The 25,940-nt window shown below is 37.1% G+C and overlaps 1 protein-coding gene and 1 long non-coding RNA gene across 10 annotated transcripts in view; both read right to left on the bottom strand.

The window, feature by feature from the left end:
• LOC309632174 overlaps positions 1–13,879 on the bottom strand; it is a 49,109-nt gene extending 35,230 nt beyond the window's left edge. Inside the window, exons 1-4 of the long non-coding RNA XR_014246768.1 lie at positions 11,971–13,879; positions 11,347–11,442; positions 10,494–10,573; positions 8,929–8,989 (exon numbers count right to left, since the gene is read on the bottom strand). This is a non-coding gene — a long non-coding RNA (uncharacterized lncRNA). The remainder of the gene's footprint in view (positions 1–8,928; positions 8,990–10,493; positions 10,574–11,346; positions 11,443–11,970) is intronic.
• Positions 13,880–16,483: 2,604 nt separating this feature from the next.
• PHTF2 (putative homeodomain transcription factor 2) overlaps positions 16,484–25,940 on the bottom strand; it is a 125,527-nt gene continuing 116,070 nt past the window's right edge. For all 9 annotated transcript variants that reach the window (XM_082399341.1, XM_082399342.1, XM_082399346.1 and 6 more), the window contains 4 exons: positions 23,079–23,234; positions 21,708–21,803; positions 19,561–19,686; positions 16,484–18,882 (listed from right to left, as the gene is read on the bottom strand). In XM_082399341.1, coding sequence (XP_082255467.1) covers positions 18,862–18,882; positions 19,561–19,686; positions 21,708–21,803; positions 23,079–23,234 — 399 coding nt within the window. In that variant the 3' untranslated portion in view covers positions 16,484–18,861. The remainder of the gene's footprint in view (positions 18,883–19,560; positions 19,687–21,707; positions 21,804–23,078; positions 23,235–25,940) is intronic.

Here is a 25,940-nt window from a genome sequence, read left to right as displayed (position 1 = left end):
AATAAAACACTGAACAAGCTACTTTTTCAGATGAAATTACTGGTTTATGATATGGGAAAAAACAGAATGTAGCCATTTCCTTATCCTAACATCTGCATGTGGAAAATAAGATTATGCATAGCGTCTATGAAGTAATGAAAACTGCAAAGGTTATGCTTTCTTTGCTCCAGTCCACTGTGGCCCACGTTACATTTAGTTTCTGGTAAAACCAGATACTCAAAAGCTTCCGTTATCTCTAACATGATTTACTGTATTAGAGAAACACACTGATTTGGTGACCATGACTTTGTCAAGGATCGTCTTATTAGCAGAGAAGAGTAAAATATCAAAGTTAACCTAGTTACAGAAGAATATACAAAAAAGTGAGGACCTGACTTCCACCACAGGATCAGTAGACTCAGTAGGGTTGCTTTTTCTTTTCTTTCTCCTTATTAAAACAAACAAACAAAGAAACCAAAAAAACCTGATATGTTCTGAACACTATGGATAATGGTCTGACCTATTAATAGCACTTCCTATGAGTAACATGCCTAAGCCTTCCAAGGTGATAAAAGTCATCCCTGGAATCCAAAAGATGGATGCCAAGCTGTTTCCAGCTTGTGCGTTGTAGCTGAAGCATGATAAAGACAATTTATAGCTGGTTCAGAGATGAGCAACAAATGGTTCTTGGTTTTACTAACAGGTTTGATGGGAAACTTAAAGAATGGGGTTTTGAGTCTGAAAGAAATGGCTGGAAGGGGACTGATTTTGTAAACATGATTTAGCATATAATTATAACCAGAGTTGTCATTTATTAAGCAATTTCTATTGCCAACATTTCACCCCCATCTTATTTCTGGTAACCTTTCTAATAAACTACCCACACTTCTATATAAGAAATTTGTCTCAGAGCGGGTAAGTTCTGCCCCAAGATCTCACCTCTGCTGGGTAAGAGCCAGGACTCACATCAGGCCTGTTACCTCCAAGACCCATTCACGGTCGTCTTAACCTGGGCCTTATGCTACTGCTCGATGGTCAGGATTCTCTGCAGGCTTCTACCTGTGACTTTGCTCTTGAACAAGTGTACTGTGAGTCAGACTGGGTCTCAGATTTCAGTGCTACTGCGCTGCACTCCTCGTCAACGGGACTCTGTGTGCTGGACAGACCCTTCCCAAACCTGACACCTGAGCTTACAGGCACTTGGAAGAGATGAGCCAGTGATCCTGCTGGCACGTGGTGAGCACAGACGAGGTAAATGCTTGAGGAGAGGGCTTGGGAGTGAAGGGTCTTCTTTCATGGCAGTGTGCCTATGGCTCTCCCTCCCCACTTAAAGGGATATGCTCCCTCTCCCACCCCGGCCCTTACTCTCAGAAGTTGGGGAAAATTTCACTTCTTTTCGATGCACTCTGAAACCTTGAGAACTGGAGACCTGAACTTAAGCTCTAGAGTACCCTCTGGGTTTGTCCTAAGAGGCCTTATGGGGTTCGTGCAGATAGGTCTCCTGCAGCCCCAATGGCACAGCAAAGGATCCTGAGGTGGGTACACATGCCAGACCTCACTGGGACCTGTCCTGCAGAGTCAAGGCAGAATCAGAGTGCCCAGATCGGGGTTCAAGCCACAGTTTTCTGAGTGTCACTCAGTTTCATTAAGTAGCTATATCTTGCTTAAACTTAATTCGGTATATTCCAAGAACTTTCACAATTCAGCATAGATGTAATTTTTTAAAAATTATTTTTGTAAAAAAAAAGTCATCTCATTAACATAGCAAAAGACACCCTTATGGCTCTCAATACCTAAGAAATTCCAAGGGTTTAAGAGCTCTGTGCTAGGAATAGTGGATGAAGACCAAACATACATTTCTTATCATAAATCACAGCATCACACTACCTAAAAAACATGCCTTTGTAAAACTTATTTTAACTGTTGGAGGACCTGATATTGACGGACTCAATGTGAAGACGTCCTTAGAAATAATAATGCATGACAGAGAAACGGCAGTCAATGAGAAGGGCAGTCAGCGCCACCGGGTGAGAAACTGAATATACAAACAGACAATTACGAAACCGTGTATAAAAACAGAACTCTGACCCACAACTTACAGCAACCTGCCCAGGAAACCAACCCCCTTATTATACAATAATCAGCCCATGAAGCCAGCCTGCTATAAATCAGCCTTGCAGGAGACTGGATTGCTATCTCTAATAATAATCCAAGAAGCCAAACAGTAACTTCTATGATAACTGGCTCAAAATGACAAGGACTTGACTAATAACTGACAGCTTCTCTAATTTTTATCCCCACTTCCAATTTAGGAACAGTCAGAGAGACCCAAATATGTACACCATAAAATACCTTGCTTTTAGGCTTCTAGTTAGCCCACCTATGGCTTCCTCGTGCAAACAGCTTCCAATCAGGGCATACCTGAAGCCTTCCCTTTTTTCCACTATAAGCTTTCCCACTTTCCTACTTGTCTTTGAGTCTCTGCTAAAATGCAAGTGACAGTGGCTGACCCCCTTGATATATCAAGATCTGAATAAATAGCCTTTGCTTGTTCTTAAAAATAAAAATTATTTTTATTGTGAAAGGGGCATGTGCTCATTACAGAAAACTTGGACAGTAGAGAAGAGCAGAGAAAAGAATATTAATACCACCTGTTTTCACCTCTAGAGACAACCTCTGCTAGCTTTTTGGAGTATTTCTTTCCAGCAACCCACCCATTTAAATGCATACAAGTGAAGGCCAGATTCTTGTCTCTAACTGAACTGTGAGCCTTAGCTGGATCTATGGAAGACCAAGGATCTTATATTTAATTCCAAATGCAAATTTCTTTGCTTGAATATTCTAGAATATAATAACCACCTGGCAAGTTGCCTTTTCATTTTGATAGTACCAATCTAGATACAACATGTAGGTGATAAGCTACATTCTGAAATATGACTAAAATGACACTACAGATCTTATTTTTATGAGTAAACAAATTCAGACTTTACATTTTTGTTCAGTTCTTCTAGGCTGAAAAACACAGGAATGAGATTCCAAAGTGGATTAGTAGAGAGAGCTTGTTATTAAAGGCTGCCACTTCAGAGAAAACAGAGTATGTCTTGCATACTAAGCACTTCTGGCACTGTGAATAAATCCTTCACCTATGTGTTCACTCTACTTTGCCCTCCCAAAGAGCCTGGAGGTGATTACTCAACTAAACATTAAATTTGATGAGGACTCTGTATTAAGAGATCATCCTCTTTGATTTTTTATTGATTTGTAGACTTTTAATACCAACTCTGATTCTACATGTCTGTTACACATCAGGGTTAAAGAAAAGATTCAGGTAGAAAAGATTTAGAATTAAAAGGAAGCATGAATGTGTTGGCAGGAATGAAAATCACTGAGTGGGAATGCTCTGGGTGCAGCTGACTCTATTCTTGACATAACAAAAGTTGGTAAAAAGCCTCAGAGCAAAGATGAAATCTAAACCATGCAGATGAAATGCTTGAAAAGCAATAGGAAAAGAAACTGTTGCTAAGAAGAGAACTGGGGGACTCAGAAGAAAATGTCAAATTCCCAACAATGCTGTAATAGCCACATGATTGTATTTCTTTTTAAATCATAAACACATAATAGGCATAGTTTGCTTCACTTCATGACACTTTAAGGGTGCAGGCTGCAGTCTGCCCAGCACCCTTCCAGTCACCAAGCTGCCTCCGTCTCATTCCATGTGGTTCTGATGGGACTGCCAATACCAATTTATCCTCTTCTCCCTGCCAAAGGAGTGGGCACATAACCAGTCTGGCTAACCGAGGTTCTTCACAGCCCTGTCTAAGGTCATTGGTTCAAAGGATGGGCATATGGCCCAAGTCAAGTCAATGAAAGAGTCTCCAAAGGACTGGTCGGTGGATGCTGGGAGAGAGTGCATCTTTGGTTTCTATCTCTGGGCTCATGAGCTCAAAGGTCCATATGAGCTTAGAGCTTCTGGTGGCAATTCTGTGGCTGAATGGAGAACAAAGCAAACAGAGGTAAGCAGAAGGGAATGGGCAGAAAATGGGAAGGAACAGAAAGAGGGAAGAGAACTTAGAGTGAAGCCACAATGGCAGTTTGAACACTTGGCTCCAACTGTGTCACAGCCAGTACTAGCTCAGCTTGGCTTCCCAATTATATGAGTCAATAAATGCTCCTTTGTGCTTAAGCCAGTTTGATGTAGGTTTCTGTTACTTGCAGACAAAGACCTAGAAAGGCTTCTGACTCCCACTCTGTAATTGTGGAGAAACAAAGTCCCAGAGAGGTGTTACCAAGATTAGACAGTAAGGTGAGGGAAGGTCCTGGTTCTCTAGTGTGTGCCAATGAACTAACCAGTATACTAACCACAGAATCACAAAACTATAGATTCCTTTTCTACAGGCCAGACATGCAATCTGCTGGCCTCCACATGGAGCATCGTGAACGGTATCAGCCTTTGTCATAGCACTGTAATTTCTGGACTCCAAAAGAACCCTGGACTCCGAAAATGTCTTCCTTTTAAGTCTACCATAGTGTTTTAATTTTCTCCTCTAGTTTCTTTTTCCTCCTTAAGGAAAAAAAAAGATGGAATTTACTTTTAGTACTATCTCAAAAATCCTAAGTGCCGGAGGGATAACTGGGCCTTACAAATGTCAAGACAGAAGCTGAAAAATGAGGAATCTACATTACTCTGTGTCTCTTGGGAGCCAGGTGGCTTAACTTTTGCTTGATTGTTCTTCTTCCTTCTTCTATCTGCTTATGGGTCTTCTCATTCTTGTAACCGTGCCCTCCCCAGCACCAGGGTTACCCAACTTCTAAGTTCAAGCAACCCACAGTAAACACTTTAGTACATTTACATCAATTGTTCTCAGATTTTTTGGTCTCAGAATCACTTTACACTCTTAAAAATTATTGAGGAACCCAAAGACCTTTTGTTTGCATAGGTTATATCTATCAATATTTACCATGTTCAAAATTAAAACAGAAAAATTTTAAACACTTATTTAATTCATTTAAAGATAATGATAATAAATGTTATCCTCAAAATTTTTTATAAAAACCATATTTTCCACAGGAAACAAAAAAATAGCTTAAGGTGTAGAACTGTTTTAAATCTCTACAAGTCTGTTTAATTTCTGGCTTCTGGAAAATGGATGAGATTTCTGCTTCCAAACGAGACGGAAATAACAGGAATCAGATTTACCATCCTCCTTGAAACAACTAAGAAACTGGATAAGATATATAATGGTAGATTAGACATGGGAAAAGAAAAGATTAGTAAACTTGAAGATCTCACAATTAAAACCATACAAAATGAAACACAGAGAGACAAAAAGCTGAAAAAAAAGTGAACAGAATATCACTGATACTTAGGAAAGCTTTGAGAAGACTAATATACATGTATTTGGAGTCCCTAAAGCAGATGAGGGACAGAAAATAATTTTTTAAGAAATAATGGCCAAGATTTTAACAAATCCAAATTTGATGAAATTAATAAACCCATAGAAACAAGAGTCTTAATGAGTTCCAAGCACAGGAAACACAAACAAAGCCACACCAAGTCACTTCATAATCAAATTGCTTAAAACTAGTTGTCCAAAAACAAAGGCAAAATAAAGACTTTTTCAGATATAGAAAAGCTGAAAGAATTTATCACTAGCAGATCTACATTAAAATAAATATTAAAGGAAGTCCTTCAAGCAAAAGGAAATCTAGATCTAAACAAACAGATAAAGCAGACCAGAACTGGTAATTATGTCAAAAAATATAAAGGTTTCTTTTTATTGTTTAAATACCTTTAAAAGACAACCAATTATTCAGAGTAAAAACAACTACAATGCACTGTGGAATTTATAACATGTGGAAACAAAATGTATGACACAACAGCACAAATTCTCAGAGGGAAGAAATGGAAGCATATTATTACAGAGTTCTTCTGTATGTCAAGTGATATAACATCAATTGAGAGTAGAATGTGGTAAGTTTAAGATGTATATTACAAACCCTAAAACAACTAATGAAACAAAACAAACAGCTATAAGCCAACAAAAATGATAAAAAGGATCATGAAAAATGCACAACCCAAAAGCAGGCAGAAAAAAGATAAAAGGGAACAAGGAACTGTTGGGACAAATGGAAAACAAATGTCAACATTGTAGGCTTAAATCCAGCCATATCAATAATCACATTTTATGTAAATGGTCTAAACATCCTAATGAAAAGACAGAGATTCGGAGACTGGATAACAAAGTAAGACCTAACTATATCCTGGCTACAAAAAAACTCACTTTAAAAATGAAGACACAAATTGGCTGAAAGTAAAAGGATGGGAAAATATATGCCATGCTAATACTAACCAAAAGAAAGCCAAAGTGGCTACATTGATATTAGACAAATAGATTTCAGAGCAGAGTATCTTAACAGGGATAAAGAGGGTCATTTCATAATATAAAGGGATCAATTTATCAAAAGTTCATAACAAGGCTAAACATGTATGCACCTAATAAGAGGACTTCAAAATAAATGAAGCAAAAACTGATACTAATGAAAAGAGAAACAGCTAAATAACAATTATATTTGGAGATTTCAATACCCCTTCCTCAATAACTGATAGAAAAAGTAGACAGAGAATCCGTAAGTACACAGAAAACTTGAACAACACTATCAACCAATTTGACCTGATTGATATTTATCATACACTCCACCAAACAACAGCAGAATACACATTCTTTTCAAGTGTACATGGATTATTTAAAGGTGACATCACTGGGTGGAATCTGAAACCATACCTTATATATTTTAAACTGTTACATTAAAATACATTGATCCTTGGGGCTTCCCTGGTGGCGCAGTGGTTGAGAATCTGCCTGCCAATGCAGGGGACACAGGTTCGAGCCCTGGTCTGGGAGGATCCCAAATGCCACGGAGCAACTAGGCCCGTGTGCCACAACTACTGAGCCTGCGCGTCTGGAGCCTGTGCTCCGCAACAAGAGAGGCCGCAATAGTGAGAGGCCCACGCACCGCGATGGGCCTCAACTAGAGAAAGCCCTTGCACAGAAACGAAGACCCAACACAGCCAAAAAGAAAGAAAGAAAGAAAGAAAGAAAGAAAGAAAGAAAGAAAGAAAGAAAGAAAGAAAGGAAGGAAGGAAGGAAGGAAGGAAGGAAGGAAGGAAGGAAGGAAGGAAGGAAGTGAAATGCTAAAAAAAAAAAAAAAAATACATTGGTCCATATTATGCTTTGACGGATCTCTCACCCATGAAAGACCCATCACCTTGCACACCCCTGAAAGAGTCTTGGCAATCCCCAGAAGGCCCTGAAGCACACTTTGACAACTACAGATTTAGATTATTCAACTTTTTAAAAGAGTTAAATTATCAGCTGAGTTGTAGGCAACTCTTGTGGCCTAGCTGACCGTAAAGAATCTGTTACTGGGCTTCCCTGGCGGCGTAGTGGTTGAGAATCCGCCTGCCAATGCAGGGGACACGGGTTCGAGCCCTGGTCTGGGAAGATCCCACATGCTGCAGAGCAACTGGGCCCATGAGCCACAACTACTGAGCCTGCGCGTCTGGAGCCTGTGCTCCGCAACAAGAGAGGCCGCGATAGTGAGAGGCCCGCGCACCGCGATGAAGAGTGGCCCCCGGACTTTCCTGGTGGCACAATGGTTAAGAATCTGCCTGCCAATGTAGGGGACACGGGTTCGAGCCCTGGTCTGGGAAGATCCCACATGCCGCGGAGCAACTGGGCTCGTGAGCCACAACTACTGAGCCTGCGCGTCTGGAGCTTGTGCTCCGCAACAAGAGAGGCAGCGATAGTGAGGGGCCCGCGCACCGCGATGAAGAGTGGCCCCCGCTTAGAAACGAAGACCCAACACAGCCAAAGATAAATACATACATATATAAATTAAAAAAAAAAAAAAAGAATCTGTTACAAAGTGAGAAAGGCAATCCTCATGCTGATTTAAAGGCTAGATTTGGTGGGTCGTTTCGATTAGTTCAACTTCTGCAACAAACTACTATGCTTTCCTCTTTAAATATCCTCTTGGGGGCTTCCCTGGTGGTGCAGTGGTTGAGAATCTGCCTGCTAATGCAGGGGACACGGGTTCGAGCCCTGGTCTGGGAGGATCCCACATGTCACGGAGCAACTGGGCCCATGAGCCACAACTACTGAGCCTGCACGTCTGGAGCCTGTGCTCTGCAACAAGAGAGGCCGCAATAGTGAGAGGTCCACGCACCGTGATGAAGAGTGGCCCCCGCTTGCCACAACTAGAGAAAGCCCTCGCACAGAAACGAAGACCCAACACAGCCAAAAATAAATACATACATATATAAATTAAAAAAAAAAAAAAAAAGAATCTGTTACAAAGTGAGGAAGGCAATCCTCATGCTGATTTAAAGGCTAGATTTGGTGGGTAGTTTGGATTAGTTCAGCTTCTGCAACAAACTGCTATGCTTTCCTCTTTAAATATCCTCTTGGGGGCTTCGCTGCTGGTGCAGTGGTTGAGAATCTGCCTGCTAATGCAGGGGACACGGGTTCGAGCCCTGGTCTGGGAAGATCCCACATGCCGCGGAGCAACTGGGCCCATGAGCCACAACTACTGAGCCTGCGCGTCTGGAGCCTGTGCTCCGCAACAAGAGAGGCGGCGATAGTGAGAGGCCCGCGCACCGCGATGAAGAGTGGCCCCCGCTTGCCACAACTAGAGAAAGCCCTCGTACAGAAACGAAGACCCAACACAGCCAAAAATAAATAAATTAATTAATTAATTAAAAAAAAAATAAAAAGGAAAAAAAAAATATCCTCTTGAAGTACCTAAAAGACTTGCTGTATCTGTGCACCACAGATGAGCACTCAGGGGAGCAGAGAGGGGCTAAACGTCACTGACACCACTCAGCTGACATGTTCTGTCTGAACATATTGTCAATCTTTAAGTCCTTGAGGCAGGAGCAGTACTACTTACACGTGCTGTCAGCATGTAACAAGGATCAACAGGGTCTCCGGGTACGAGAAGCGCCAAGAAACTAATAAATAAAAAAAGAGAAAACAGTGGCACATCATTTAGGGCACAAAATTTTAAGTTGTCAACATAGCAGACACATTTGTTCTAGCCTCTGCAATCATGTACCCACTAACAATGTCTTCATCACTGTCTAAATGTTTTTGATAATGTAGACCAATGTTTTAATAATGACAATACTGGCTCCCTAAGAGTAACTGGTGACAGGGGGCAGAGCTAAAAAATCCTCCTCTCCTCAGAATCTCTGGGGGTGGGACAAATATGTCAGTTTTTTTATAAGTGCCCAGGTCATTCTAACAGGCAGCCAGGGTTGAGCCCATCATGAAGACATCACACTCTTAGTAAACCTTACGGTCTCCCTCTGCTGCTCCCTCTTTATTCACCCCTCAGGGAGAATGTATGTTCAAAGACCTATATTACATGTTTGGGAACATATAAAAATTGTAAGACAGACTTTGTTTCGAAGAGCTCTTATAATCTTATAATAAACACAAAGATGTTACGTTCTGTTATGGCGGCAGAATTAAGCTGGTTTACATTATGTGCCTACCTAACCTTTTAATAAGATGCTTAAAGAGGATAGAAAAAGTAAGTTGCAAACAGAAGGTCAAACCAAACAATGCACAGAGTCAAGTACAGAGGTTCTGTCGCTCTCTGGCAACATGGCATTCAGAGTTCAGTACCGTGTAGGGACTGGAGCATGGAGGGAAAAAGGAAATGGAAATCAATCAAGGATCCCATCTCACAATCTTGGGATTCACCTATTTAGAATGAGACAAGCCCATAGAAAATAAGAAAGGAGTTGCCACCATGAGCTACATTTTAGGTATGGTGGAAGATCACTGGAAGAAGAAATTTCTGTTCCCAGAGTTTTAAAATAAGGCCTACTAATGAGATGTGATCTGATTAACTCCTTGGGCAGATAGTAAAATGGCTGAATCAAGACAAACTGATTGCAAAAAATTAGTAAAACCTAAAACTGAAGAGGATCTTGTCTTAATACCAAGGCTCTGTTGAAAAGTGTGATTGCTTAATCCCACAACACCAAAACAAACGAAAGGTCACTTGGGAGCAGTGAAAAGACTAATTTGCTAAACAGAAGGGCCACAGTAAGAAACAAAAGGGTTCCAAATTACCTGCCCCATGGAAAACAGGTTCCCTTAAATTAGAACGACAGATGAAAACAGACTTCTGTTAGAATAGTGGAGCAGCTAAACTTCTCCACAAGAAAACCTTTTTAATTTCCATTTAGAAACTAGATGCTTGTAAATTAAGTATTTATATTAGGAAATTACAACCACAGTCTACTCTCTGAGAATAAAAGGAGTCTTAATTCTACTGCTCATTAGCAGTAAAGAAAGAAAATGTAAAGAAAAAAAGTCTCAGAATGGTAAAGTTCAATGGGAACAGATCAAGTTATTTTAATTCTGTCCCATCTTTATTCAGATAGAGAGTAAATGGCTACTACAGGTCACCTAGGAAATCAGCCTAAAAGCAAAGATACAAACCTAGGTTCCTGATACTCAGAGCAGGGCCTTCCTTCTATGCCGCATCTCCTGCATATTCAACTGAGATGAAAAATATTCCACTGGAGATGAGAAAATATGATTTTCAGGATCACCCACTAAATGACAATGTACTCTACACAGTATCATTCTATACGGATATGAGGAGGACCCAATGCATCAACTAAACCAGTCCCTGTTTCCAAGCAGGTGAACCCCACAGCTGCCTGAAGCGTCTCTAGAGTTGGGGTAGCCACAGTTTCTACTAACATTCTGTGTTGAATAAGATGCTTGATGCTTTTTGTTTCATACTTTTTGTGCGTGTGACTAGCCAAAATCTCACAATACAATTCAAGTTACTATCTGCTGCTTTAAATTCTGGTGTTGATGAAGAACAGCTGATTAGGGCCTTCCCTGTAAGCTGTCACATGCTCAAAGACAAATGTGAGCCTTCCATTTCCTTCATTTCCATATTGAGTAATCCAAGTGCTTTCTCCCAAAGCCTGATTTTTCATCCCTTTAACAATTTAGATTTCTTTCTTTAGACAGCTTCAGTTTCTCTAGTTCATTTTCCAGTTGGATAATTTCTTTAATTTACTGAGATCACTCTGAATCCTTGCCTCTTATCCAAAAGGGATGCTAATAAAAATAATAATGCTAATATTTAACAGTTGTGAGATGACTACATACCAGGTACCAAACTAAGCACTTCCCTTAAGTGGCAGGATTATTTGGGATATTTGCTGCTGGAAGAGACTCAAAAGAATGAGTGACGTCTTTCCCTCCCCTATTCCAAGAAGACAGCCACACAATTCTATTTTGAGCTTGAGTCCCTCCCCTCCATGGGTATCATTACCTTTGGAGCTTCTGGGCTGAAAACAGAAGTTCTCAAGGTCCACAAGGCAACTCCTCAGCCAGGCTTTGGCTTGGAAGTCTGGTGGATTGAGAGCATCTGGTGGAAAATGAGAGGGTGAGGGTTGCTGGGAGAGGGGCACATCCCCCAGACAGGCTGCAGATGTGCAATGGAGTACAGCTGTGAGGCATCTGTGGAAGGAGATGGGCACTAATATCCGAGGCCTTGAAGCAGAGGTGAGGATCCTGAAGCTGAGCCTGGGGTCAGCGGGGGGAGGACCTCTGTGGGGAGCATCTCTGAGTTGGCTGGAGCATCCATGCCCAACAGACACAGGAAGCGCTGGCCAGGCAGAAGCATCAGAATGGAGGGATAGCTACCACCAGAGAATAAGGACCAGGCCTCTTCCATCTTTTCCAGGTAGTAGCTGAATCCCCTGGGTTTTGTGTCAATCTAGGGAGGCGAGGCTCCTCCAAATATAACATACTGAATTCTTGATAGTATTCTGAGTAGGTGCTCAATGCCAGATTTAGTTTGATTGAGGACAAATAAATTGATGTTTTGCTGCATAGGAGGGTGGTGGACCAGGTCCATGCCCATCACACAGACGTTTTCTAATTTTATACTCACAAGAACCATTTTAGGCTCCAGCAGCAGCTCTCCACCTCATTTTACAGATGGGGCTTAGGGAGGTTAAGTAACTTGCCCAAGGCCATACACATGCTGCAAAGAATCCCAGCTCTGCCTGATTCCAGAACCCATGATCCTTATCATACTGCAGACGATTTGGGCTACTCTGTAATTAAAAAAAAAAAAAAAGACAGACAGATTTAACTTTGCAAATAATTATAAATTAACTACATCATCCAAACGTGGAGAAAGAAACCAAAGTCAATTTAATTTTATATATTCTTAGATACAAATTTGTGCTGTGTCAGTTTTTTTAATGACATAAAAATTCTAGCATAGATTTAACATGGACTAAAATTTTAAGTTAAAAAACTTAATTCTCAGCCTGGAGCTGTTCACTAAGTATCCAAGTGAAGAATGTGGTACCTTAGTTTAGTATTCACCAAGCAACTATGACATGCCAGAACTGTACTAGGCAGTCCTAATCTCTGAGGATAAAATTCAAATTCCTTGGTTTCACAAAGTCACCTGCTAGCATCATCTTCATCCCTTGTCAACAAACATCATCTTCTCCAGCTATACTAAACTGCTTGCATGTGACACTTACACTGGCAACTCCATTACAGCACATACCCTCCACAAGCTAAAAATTTTTTGCATGACTATCACCTCCTTGCCTCCAGGTTTAATGAAAAGAGGGACTATATTTTAATATCTATATCCCTAGTACCTAGCTCGGTGCCTAGCACATAATATTCAAATACTATTCATAGAATGGATGAAAGAAAAACTGAATAAAATTGCAATTTTAAAAGTACTTGGTCTGTTTCCCATATTTGCAAGACTAACCTCTTACCCTAAGGTCTTTCCCCAAACAGTAGATTCATATTATGAGAATCTTTCAGCACCACTAATCTGACCCAGTAAATTCTGGCTGAGAGCAAGAGTAAGGGGATAAATAGAAGGCAGGAAAGCTGCCAGCTCAAAGTCTGCATTTCCAGGCAAAATCAAGTAAATGCATTTGCAAAACTGGGTATATATCCCAAGGGATGCAAACTGGTCATAGGCTTTGGCAACAAGCCTATTTTGCTTTAAAGCACACCTCTTAGTACAAGGTTAGGAAAACCAGAAATTCCCATATATAAATAATTGATCAAAACTTGTAAGAGAATTTGACAAAAACAACCCCAAACTCTTAGAAACCAGTCAAGGAGACTATTAAACAACTACAGAAAGTAAATGATTACATTTAGCACAAGAGTCAGATTTAATTTTAAAAGACAAAAAAGAAAAGCAAGTCACTAATTTTAATTTCGATCATTGTTGAAAACACAGAATTGAATAACATTATAAAAAGGAGGGAACAAGCAAAACTTTTAGTCCTGAGATTGTTAACTATTTTGTAGACACAGGAGGCATAAATATGTTGGAAGGGTAGATAGCATAGATAGCCAAGTACTATACTTAGATAGGAGTAGAAAGATACAGGGAGAGAGCCAATTAGGGAAGAAAAATGGCTTAAGATTAAACAGCCAGCCAAATGTATGAGGCTTGTCCAGGCTGACAGTCATCCTTTGGTTACTGCAGGTGATGAGTTTATCATAGGGATAAATGGGGACATCTGAACTCACAATTCAGGACACAAGATGAAGCTACCACAGTCTGAGACCAGCTCTAATGATCCAACAGCACAGCTGGCCATGCTATCACTCAGTCTCTCTGCCTCTTGACAGTTTGGGGCAGTTGCTGCTTGTTTCTTCTCCCTTCTCCACTATGACTACTTTCTCTCTGCTTTAGGGCTTTGTTAATTCATGGTTTCTTTTGGGCCTCTGCTTTTCTAGCAACTCTTCCTGCTTACACTCTGTCCTGACTCAAACTTGCAGTAACAGAGATTCTGACTGGGTCAGCAACTCACCGTCAAGGATGCAAAGCCTCTACAGGGCAAAGCTCTTGTGCCAGCTGGTTTCATGGATTCCTCAAGGCCTATAAAATGGCTGGCTGCTTTAGGGCCAGGCACCAATTACTGACCCATTCAGCTGTGGCTGAGAAAGAAAAGTGAAATAATCCAACCAAGCTTGACCAACTTCCTGCTTTGTTCAGACGAGGGCTGAGAGTGTAGCAAGCCCTCACAGAGCCATCTAGTATACAGTGGTCCCAGCCAATCTACAACCATCAAATTTCATACTCTAGATTCAAGCACCTCTCATTGAAATATAAATGGTTTATAACATAAAATTGGAAAAGGAAAGACTGAAGATGATGACAGGGGGAAAACTGAGGAGATATTCTATATAGGAGGGCAAGGACAGAATCCTGAGCACTGATGGAGAGCTGGGCTCAGAGAGCAACATCTCTTTCACATAACTGAAGAAGGGAGAAAAAGAATTCATGCGTGATGATTTTTACCTCTTTGGTAAAGTTAGAGGAATAAAATGCCTATAGTTATAGGATGAGAGGGATTAGGAGCTTGAGGATAATAAAGGAGCTTTGGAAGAACCATTGTAGGGGACACACAAGTAGACAAAAGATTGATTAAAGAAAAAACATTGCCAAATATAGGACTCAGAATTTCCAGTAATATCTTGATAAGCACCATTTGCAGAAAGTCAAGTCAGATGTTCTCCAGCAACTCAAAGTTGAGCAGACAACTTAAGGTTAAGGGTTGAGACCAGGTAAAAGACAAAAAGTCTCTAGGATGTTACCAGTGAGGGAATCTACCATATACATGAGACAGAGATCTAATAATGAAAAGATATGAATGGAATATGCACCTGAGAATTCAGCAAAGTCGTTCATAATTGGATATAATATGTAGGCAAACAAAAGAATGAGAACACTTCCCCTTCCACATTTTAGCATGCCTGCTTATGAAGAAAAGAAATTAAACGTCAACTCCTTGTAAAAGAATTCTTCATGTATGATAATTTATATGAAGCATGATTCTTAGTTATATCTCATATTTGGCAGGGATGCTTATAATATCTTATGTAATATGAATGCTTTAGCTTGCAAATTTTTGTTAATTGTCCTAGGCCATTACTTATTTGGAAGGGGAAGAGAACCAATCTTTCTTCACACCCAATACATGTCAGTTCCAGTGCCAGGTGCTTTACATATGTTATCTTATTAATCTTCCTAATAGTCCTGTAAAATAGGTATAACTGTGAGTAAGTTACAGCTGAGAAAACCAAAGTTCACAGAGGTTAAGTAATTTGCCCAAAAATGTAAAACAAGTTTGACTCCTAAGCATGTGTTCTTTCCAAGAGGTTACACTGCAGACAGCTGAATAGGGAGCTGTCAAATGAATTCTGACTTTCTCCTATTGCCAAAAGCTTAGTAGTTTATATATGACCTTACTACAAATATGGACTGATTTAAAAATATCTTTGTTCTCTCCAGAATATTTTTCTATGTTTTAATTATTTTGATCCGTCAAGAGGTACAGAGGTGCTGTTACAGAACACACCTTCAAAGGGAATAAAGGAGTGTGGGTCCTAGTCGTGGAACCTTAGGCAAGCTTTTTAACCTCTTTTGTGGCCTCAGTTTTTTTATCTAGTAAAATGAGGACTTTGGACTAGGTGGTGTCTGGGTTGTATTTGACTCAAGTCGTCATTCATTCTTTCATTCATTCAGTAAATAGACTGAGATTAGGCACTATTTTATGTGCTGGGAAAACAGTGGTGAATGTAGTTACATTCTCATGGAATTTACACTCTCTAAAATTCCTGATCTTAAGACAGTAATTCTCAAGGTGGTGAGGAATCATAGGTGGAACAAATTTTCAAAGTCACTTAGGGAATACTTTTTTGAAAGTATACCTATACCACATCCTAGATCCACAGCCTACTCCTCACAAAGTAAGCACTGTGGGGAGCCAGTGCTATTGATAAGCATTTGTGGAATCTTTCTTAAAGGCTAGGTAGAAAAAAGGTTGAGAATTAGTGCTCTAAGTGATACAGCAAATTGAAGAGATGCAAGTCATATTGCTCTATTTGTAAGGGAGACTCATTAAGAGAGCCAATTCTAAGCTGAAAGTAAGTTGGAAAGTGCACTTGAATTAACAGTCCCTGATTAATTTAAGTCCTATGAACACTTGTACCAATCACATAACAGGAATATTAGAATGCTTACCCATGTTATTATTGGCCATAATCTCTCGCGCTGAATTCACGTGCAAAATCACTTGATTAAAAACACCACTATCCTTCTGGCAATTAATTTTAATATCCCAGGCTACAGCCAGTTTTCTGTTTTTAAATACAAACAAACAAGCAAACAAACATTAATGATGTCATAGCATTTGGGTGATGAAAAGCCTGCGCACATATTCTTCTTTCATGTTCTGAGAATCAACAAAAACTGAAATGTTGGAAAGTTTTTAAAAAAGTATTCCCACTCCTCTCAAATCTAACAGTTATACCTAAAGTTTATGCCACAGTAAATATAAAATTACCATAGAAATGTGCATGACTTGAAAATTAGAAAAAAAGAAAACACTTCTAGTTTAATACTGTCAGTCATAGAATGTTTTATTTTAAACTTGCTGTTCAAACTTTCAAATACGACATGTGTGGCAAAGAAACAACAGTTAACACACAACATCTGCCACAATTCTATCTTCGAACTGCCTTTTCTATATTATGTGATATGTTACAATTTCTTTCAATTTCTTAAATTCATTGTATTCTTAAAGGCAGCAATGTCAATTTTTCTGCTTTGAAAACAGTTCCATTAATGTTCTGAAATTACTTAAAATGACAACTTTTTCCTTTCAGTATTCTACTGCTGCCCACATTAATGACATAATTCAACATATTAATATGTTGTTGAGAGGTACACTGTACTCAATAAATCAACTCCCAACTCTAAGTTAAATGAACTTCAATCAAAACCAAGCATCTTCCTAAATCAGTTTACTCAGCTACTTTTCTCAAAAATATTTCCATTCTGAAATAAGTTTTTCTGTGAGATACAATAGTTTCATTTTTATTCCTAACAGAACTCATGCTGTACTTTTTTTTCTCAAAATATATTCGATATATTCTGTGCAAAATGTTAAGTTCTGTATAGGTATGTACCTTATTCTGAAAAAGTTTATAAAATATAATTCCTAGAAACAACCTCAACATTAGACAATAGAGGAAGAAGAAACATATCAGAGAAAGCCTAATTTTTCACAGGAGAAAATAAGTATGTTCTTAAAGCTCCAGTAATACATTCCTTGAAAAAACTCAGAATGCACTTTGGTCATTATTAAACATATTAGAACACAGGCAAATAAAACAAAATACTTTTGTTGTTTTCTACATAAAGAAAATATACTACACAATGGCTGAATTGAGGCTGATCAAAAGGAATGGTGAGAGCAAAGTGATATTACCATATGGCTCTGTTCTCTACACATTCCTGATCTTAAAATTATGATTTGGGGATTAGAACTGCACCAATCAAATAAATAATTTACAATTAATTATTTTAAATTCCCGAAAACATGGTAAAAAATGTGAGGATATTCAACATGATACACCTTGCACCAAGAAAATTCTAGACTGTCTCAAATAAATTCTTTTAGAAACTAGATACCTAGTTTTAAAAAAAAGTTTGCTAAAACATTTCATGTTTCACATAACTCCTAAAATTTCTTGATTGTACAAACATAACAACTTAAAATCAAGGCCCAATGTAAGATACCATCATATTCGCCCTATTTACCTAACATGCCAACAGGATAAGTTCTCATTTGGAAACTTGGCAAATCATTTAGGGGGGAGGGGGTTAACTTTCTAGGTTAAAAGCATCTAAAATAGCCCTTATATAATTGGGGGTTGAGGGGGCAGATGTACCAGACTAAGTTTAGAAGGTAGAATTTGCAAGCTATAGCTATTTTTCCTGAAAATTCAGATACAGTTTTACAACTAACAATCAGAAGAATATTTAACTGGTTCTTAACCTTATTCTTAAGTTGTTCATTTGAGTGTGGTATGAATAGCATATACTATAGTGTACCATAGGGAGAAAATTATTTTACTTGAGTAAACATAATGTACTTTAGTAATATCAATAGGCACTTCACTTGTGAGATGAGCATATACCTCACTCAAAAGGATACCATATCATGCCCTAGTACACTATAACATACCCCATATAAAGATACGCATTAAAAGTAACAATTTTAAAAAGTGCACATTTTGAGCATGCACAGTTGGAGCTGTGCAAACAGCCCAGTGTTTCAAATAAATACAATTATTACTAGTTAATTTTTATCAAAATATCTTACAGTATGGTAACCATTTACAATTATTGCTCTATTAAGAGTTTTATCATCAAAGAGCACTTGTTGACCTGTTGTGTAATACCATATATATTAATACTGAAGGGTGCTTAAACTGCAGCTTAATCAGTTTAGATCCTGGCATTGTTCCAAAATAATTCAAAAGAAACCCTGACTGGATCTTGATTTACTGAAGAAAATGCTTTATGTGTTTAGCTGAGTCCAATGCTAGGTTAAAAAGTTAAAGAAGTTTTCCTCAAGTAAGGCAAGTCACGGCATTGACGGAGAAACAGTGCTTAGCAATGGCTTCTCTTCTCACGATTTGTTATTTTGTCATTATTTATGAGCAATTACCAGGATCTCAAGTATCTGGATATCAGTTTTATCACCCTTTCAACAAGTAAGTACATCAAAGCTAAAAATAAAATATAAAGACTAAAATAAATGTAAAAAACAGTGAACAAGTGAAATAAATATAAGAATTGCACAGGACAGTCTGATGTAAACACTTCAATTTCCCAGCTGAGACTCCTGAAGCAAAGAGTCAGTGACTGCTTTCAGGCAGCTTAGTTGGTACTCTTATTCTGGAAAAGAGGCTACATCTTCTTTTCTCTGAATTGTCATGATTTAATCTTCCAAAGCTAGTGAAAAAATAATAGAAATAGTGACCATCAGAGCCAGTTTTGATATTGCAACTTATTAAATTATATCGCATAATACTGTTTTTATCTAAATTTCATTCATAAACAAGTGTAGGTTCTACTATTTTAAATTCTTTTATCCTTTTATTTTCAAGAAGAATTCACCTTAAACAAATAAAAACGTGAAAATCAGATTTCTCTTGCTTTTTTTTACTAGGAAGTGGCAATATACATATACTACTTGTTAATATGAATATACTACACCTTACTCACTAGCAGCTTTGCACATGTTGGAGGATGTATGCATTGCTATACAGATAAATAATATAACTTATGGCCAAAACCAGAAATAGAGCTCTTTTTTTTCTTTTTTATCACCTAAATTAGATTCAGATTATAGATGAGTAAAAATAAATACTTCCACTTATCCTATACAAGAGTCGCATTTGTAATGAATACTGTTCCAAATTAGGAGTTCCATCCGTATTATAAACCAAGAATATTTATCATTCTTTGAAATTAAATGTGAAATTATTTAATTAATACTTAATATTATACAATATAATCAAAATGACTCCCTTACTGTACATGTGAGATCTCAAGAGTGCTGGGGTAAAATAAATGTCACAAAAATGTAATAAGGCATTAAGAAATTTAAAAATACCTGCAGGCTCTTACCTTTAAATTAAATCCAAGTAAGTCACTGATAACACCAGAAACAGCTGACAGGATGACAACCTGGGTGATGTTATAAAGCAGTGGATTCATTGTAAGCCCATATAATCTAAAGGGACTGTCCAATTCCTAGCAAAAGAGGAAAAAACCACGAGCCCAGATTCATTAAGAATTATCAGTTAAATTAATTCAGAACAATATGCAAAGAGAATTTTTAGAAACACTGTTTCAAAAAAAAGTTACAAATTATGATAGTTTTAGAAAGAATAAACTTGGTTGAACTTGAAATAAGTAAATATACTTTTAGGTTTTCTTAGGAGAAAATGACTTTCATTTAAAAGAACTCTGTAACCTAAATTTGTAACTCCAATTTCTGTCCCAAATGAATGACTACTAAAGTATCAGTCTAGTAGGTACAAGGTTAAAGAATATTTTTTATTATAAGAATAGAAACTGAAAGAGAACAATGTCTTTTTGCAGAAGATTTAGAAATTTAGTTAGCCAAATTTTCAGCCAATATTAATACATATAGTAAAAACTCCCCCTTGAAACAATTTTCAAATACATGGATTCATTAATTAAGTGACTGATTCAAACATTTAACGTTCTATATGTGCCAGGCACTGTGCTAGACTCTGGGAAGTTAAGATTCAGTCCCCATGCTGAAGGACTTTGCAGTCTAATAGACATGCAAATAAATAATTCAACTACAAGAGTCCACAAAAGAGATATGCATAAAAGGCAGAGGGCCATAGAGGAAGGTGCTCCTGAAACTTAGTGCATGGGGGGAAAGCGGGTATTCCCTAAGACACACGAGAACATGGCACCTTTGAATTACTACAGGTTGTGCAAGGGAAGACGTACCTTACATACTACTTAGGTAAGGGTCATTCTTTGGGCAAACTGTGCCTAAAGACTGGCACTAAAGGAATTTAATTGGGGGAGTAGCATATCAGATGTGTGTGTGAGAAATACGGATTAGAGAGCAGCGAGACCAGAAGGAGGAACACACTAAGAGCTCAGTGTACCGAAAGCTCAAGTGAGATACGATGAGGGTCTGACTTAGAGCAGTACTGAGAGGGAAGAGGGGACGAATTGGAAGATTTTGAGAGGCTGAATCAATGGGCCCGAGAATTTCTTGGCTGTGAAAAGTGAGAGAGAAGACGCAACCTATATATTAAGTCCCAGGTTCTGACTAGAAGACTGTTGTGCTTTGTATTTTAGTTATTCTTATATTTCTTTCTACTTTGCAACTGAAGCTACTCACAAGTGTCATCTTTATAGCCTCCTCCCGTCTAGCATAGTGCCTACACTATCAAGATACTCAATATTTACTTATCAAAAAACCCACCCACCTCTTCTGAACTCTTTCAATGCCTTATACTGTGATGCGCAATCTATACCCACTTAATGCATTTTAAGACTGAAGAACTGACTGAAGAATTAACCATAGCACTGAGACACAACTAATTTCATACCATTCTATGAACACTTAAAAACAACTTTAAGAATTACATTCAATTTGTTACAGAAACTGAGATTTTAAAAAAATATTTTCCTTTTAAGAAGAAAAAGCATTACTAACATTGCAGTGATAAAGATACTTTATTAAATTACCTCCGAAGAGTTATTATTATGAGATCAGATATACTGAAATTATATTCTTTTTGATTGTTACCAAAATGCTTTGAAAATTTAAATATTTATTGGTGATACCTATTTATTATAATGATTATGTATAACTACTTTTTAAACCAACTCAGGCAGAGCAAGCAGAAGACTGCTCTGAGAAATACAAAATGAAAAAAATTTGCAAAATAACATCAAATCTTCTTTTTTAAAATCCATTTTAAGTTCTAGGATGCAAAAATTTCCAAAGATGCCAACCTCTACAATATTCTAAACATTATTAAAAGTCTTAAAATTTCAAAAGTGAATAAAATTTCAAAATGCACTGATTTGGATTACTTTGATTAGTTTTTCAATGAGAAATAAAATGTATATTGCATGAATGTGCTCAAAAATAATTTGGAAAACAGTTTCGATAATCATGAAAACCAAACACCAAGTAGGATCTACAAACAAAAAACTAAGATATAATGTTAGAGCAGCATTTTCTACATCATGTCCATTTTCAATTTCGTTTTTACCTTTAGCAGTTTAGTAGCCAGTTTTAAAACATTATTCACTAGTGTCAGTTCCTCCTTTTTGTTAGGTTTCTTCTCCATTTTCAAGTAGAGGTTTATCTTTTATTGAAAAAGAATAAATAATTAAATATACTTAAAATTACAACAAATACTTTGTTTTTAAAAGGAATTTAGAGATATCTGCTAAAATAGTAGTAGTAGTTCTCTGGCTATTATTGAGATCATAGGTGATATTAATATTCTTCTTCATACTTAACCGTATATTCCAAATTTCCTACAGTGAACATATTATTTTATAATAAGAAAATAATAACTGTTATTTAAACTTTTCAAATGTAACTAAAAGCTGAAAGAAGGAAAACTGGATGTCATTATTTAAAATGCAAAACACCTTAGTCACAGAGTCAAATCAACCCTGAGAATAAATAATAACTGGAGTAAGTAAATCAATTGGTTTGTTTGCTACTTTCCCCTTTCCCTCTAATTGACTTGGTCTGACATGGTTACCAATTTTTAAAAATCAAACTATCCCTGACAAAATTACTCAATAAGTTCACTAGAAATAAGTTTGTTTAAATAATTCCTATGAAATGATAAGGAAAACGTTTAAACAAATTCATTCAAAATAATGTTAAGCATCAAAATTACTATCCTTTATACTTTCTATTGAATGAAAGTTTATGCTTATTCAAATATGGCTCTGCTACACTGCAAAGCAAACATACCCCACTAATGGTTTAAAATCCATCATTTCTACAAATGCTACTTCCTTCTTATCAAATGAATATGCGACATAAAAACAGTAGATTAGACTTGAAGTCTGCATCAAGGCAGAAACACTGAAGAAAGGCTTGTGCCCTATCAAATTTCAAGTTTTGCTCTATAACACAAATGGTCTTAATCTAATAACATAGGTTCCTGAAAATTTTAAAGTAAGTATGGGACTTCCCTGGTGGTGCAGTGGATAAGAATCCGCCTGCTAATGCTGGGGACATGGGTTCGATCCCTGGTCCGGGAAGATCCTACATGCCGCGGCGCAACTAAGCCCGTGCACCACAACTACTGAGCCTGCGCTCTAGAGCCCGCGAGCCACAACCACTGAGCCCACGTGCCACAACTACTGAAGCTCCACGTGCCTAGAGCCTGTGTTCCGCAACAAGAGAAGCCACCGCAATGAGAAGCCTGCACACCACAACAAAGAATAGCCCCCACTCACTGCAACTAGAAAAACCCCGCGCGCGGCAACAAAAACCCAACACAGACAAAAATAAATAAATAAATAAATTTTTTAAAAATTGAAGTAAATGTAAACATTTTAGTTTAATATGTAGACTATAGACATTAATTTATAACATAATAAACATGCATTCTCACCTGTTCAGTAAGTAATATTGAGGTATTGCTATATTTTTTACTTGTTTCTGATCCAAGGGTAACAAATCTTAGGAGAAAAAGTGTTAACGAGATGCACCAGATTACCAGTTCCCAATTGTAGTGACAATCAAGGAAGATCTCATGTACATGAAGCAACTAAAAGTGTATGAAAAAGGCAATACGAAGAAACAATATGATTCAAACAATTTCTTTTAAAAAAAAATAACATTTTACTTCATACAGATAGATCATGGATATAGAATTACATTTTTAAAACATTCCACATTTATTAGGAAATATTTCAAGCACGTAAAAGGTATAATGTAATCAAAACCCATCTAGTTACTTTTGTCAAATCTTAATATTTTGCAATATTCTTTCAGATTTTTGAAAAATAGAAGATTAAAGATTCAGTTGAAGCCCCTTTAAACTTTTCCTTTCATCATTCCCCTTCTTCCCCACCCTTCTGTAAGGGTAATGAATTTTGCATTTACCTTTTCCACGCAGTTTTTATAGTTTAGCTACATATTTATCCTTAAACTATGTTATTTTATATATATTTTAGAATTTATATTTTGTTTTCAAAGATTATCCACTTATCCATGATACATTTAGCTCAAATTCATTCACTCTAACTCCTACAAAGGTATTACAGTAAAAGAATCAACCACAGTGGATTGGCCTACTCTACCAATTAACATTTATTGTGTTGCCAAGTTCCTTATTACAAACAATGTTGCAATAAATATTCTCTCATGCATCTCGTCTCCTTGTGCACATATATAAGACTTTCTCGAGGAGTTAATATCTAGGAGTAAAACTGCTGAGTCCTTGGATATTCACACATTCAACTTTAGTAGATATTACAAACTTGTCTCTGAAAACAGCTATGCCAATTTATACTCTCAGCAATGTATCAGTCTTCCCTTTGCCCTCATATTTGTCTACACTTGGTATTATTCAACTTGGTATTATTCAACTTCTTAACATCTGCAAATCTGATGAGTATAAATTGTTCTCTTACTGTTTTAATTTTACTTTTCCTGATTACTTAGGGAGAATGAATATGTTTCATGTGCTTATTAGTTATTGGGCTTCCTCTTCTGTAAGTTATCTTTCTATATTCTGTATCTGATTTTTTTCTATTACGTTGTCTGGTATTTTTTTTTATTGATTTGTAGACGTTATATATTCTGAATAACAAAGCTATTTAAATCATGTATTTTGCCAATATCTCTTCCCAGACTCTCTTTTGTTGTTTATGGTGCCTTTTGTAGTACTTACAATTTTTAGGGAAGGGCACGACAGAAGAAGAATATATGAGAGACTGCAGGTATCAGGCAAAAGTCTAAAATATTTACTGTCTGGCCCTTTACAGAGGAAGTTTGCTGATCTCTGGCTTATAGGAACAAAATTGATTCTTTTATGTTGATGTTATATCCATTTTTGTTGATCTTGAACTTCTAAAAAATGTATATTTTTAATAATTTGTCCATAAAGTTACTTGAATATTCTACAAAATCATACAGTCTACAATGCTTTCTTTTCCAATCTTTATACAATTTCTTTCTTTTTCCTATCTTCATTGGTTAGTACCCTCCATTAAAATGCTGTCTAGAAGTTATAGAGAGGGTACCCGTCTCACTCCTGATTTTAAAGTAAATATCTTGAAGATAATAAATATCATATGTATAATGTTTGCTCCAGTTTTTGAAAGATATACTTTTATCAAACTAAGAACAGTACTTTCCAGTCATTGTATGAATCCCCACTGAAATTTACCAATTTGTTTTCGGTATATATGTAGATGATTTCTCCTTCTTTAATCAATTAAAGGAGTCCAAACTAGATAAATGGCTTTTCTAAAGGTGAAAATCTTTGCATCCCAGGGATAGACTGTCTTGGTCATGGCATATTTATTGTTATTAAATTGCTGGCTTCATGTTTCTAGTATCTTTGCATCTAAGTTAGGTCACTGTTTCCTATTTTCATACTATCTGTCTGGTATTGGTAACAAGGTTATACTAAGTACATAAATGAGTTGGGGGAATATTCCTTCTTTTTCTACTCTCTAGATCTTCTGTGTAGGATTAGGATTACTTGTTTATTCGAACATTTGGCAAAATTCATCTGTAAAAACCACATGGGTCTAGATGATTTTTGTTGCTAGCAGATTTTCAAACTACTGAATCAATACTGCTTTATGGTTATAGGTTTTCTCAGCTTTTCAGTTACTTTTTGAGTCAGTTTTAATTAATAAATTATGCATTTCTACAAAATAGTCCACTTAAGCTTTTAACTTCAATGACAAAAGTAATTTATACTAGTATTCTTAAAAAAAAATTCTCAACTGTTTCAGTTTAATACTGTGATTTTTCTTTTTAAAAATGTGTTATTTGTAAGTATGTTTTGAAATTTTCAAACGTATGGTTTTCTTGTTGCTGTCGTTGTTTTCTACTTTTAACTGCATACAGCTAGTGGTCTGTATGGTATCAGCTGAGAATCACTTTGTCGCCTAGTACATGAAAAAGTTTTACAAACTATTCTGTGCCTGAAAAGAATATGTATTGTCCAATTACAGAACAAAATTTTTAACCATCTTGTTTAGATACGTGTCTCCATTGTATTTTTGTCTGCTTAATCTATCAATTATGAAAGAAATGCATTAAATCTTCCCAATGTGGTATTCTGTCAATTTCTCACTACAGTGCTATTGATTTTGACTGTATATAGGTATGTTTGAAGTTATGTGATCACATGCATACAAATTTGGAATTATTAGATCTTCCTGATGAATAATTCTCTAAATTTTTGTCAGGTTTCTCTTTATTCCCAATAACGCTTCTTAGATTACAGTCTCCT

This window comes from Balaenoptera borealis, assembly GCF_965194805.1.
Source record: "Balaenoptera borealis genome assembly, chromosome: 7".
NCBI classification, from domain to species: domain Eukaryota; kingdom Metazoa; phylum Chordata; class Mammalia; order Artiodactyla; family Balaenopteridae; genus Balaenoptera; species Balaenoptera borealis.
The sequence above is the reverse complement of the archived record's forward strand: the minus strand, read 5'-3'. Positions and strand labels throughout refer to the sequence as shown.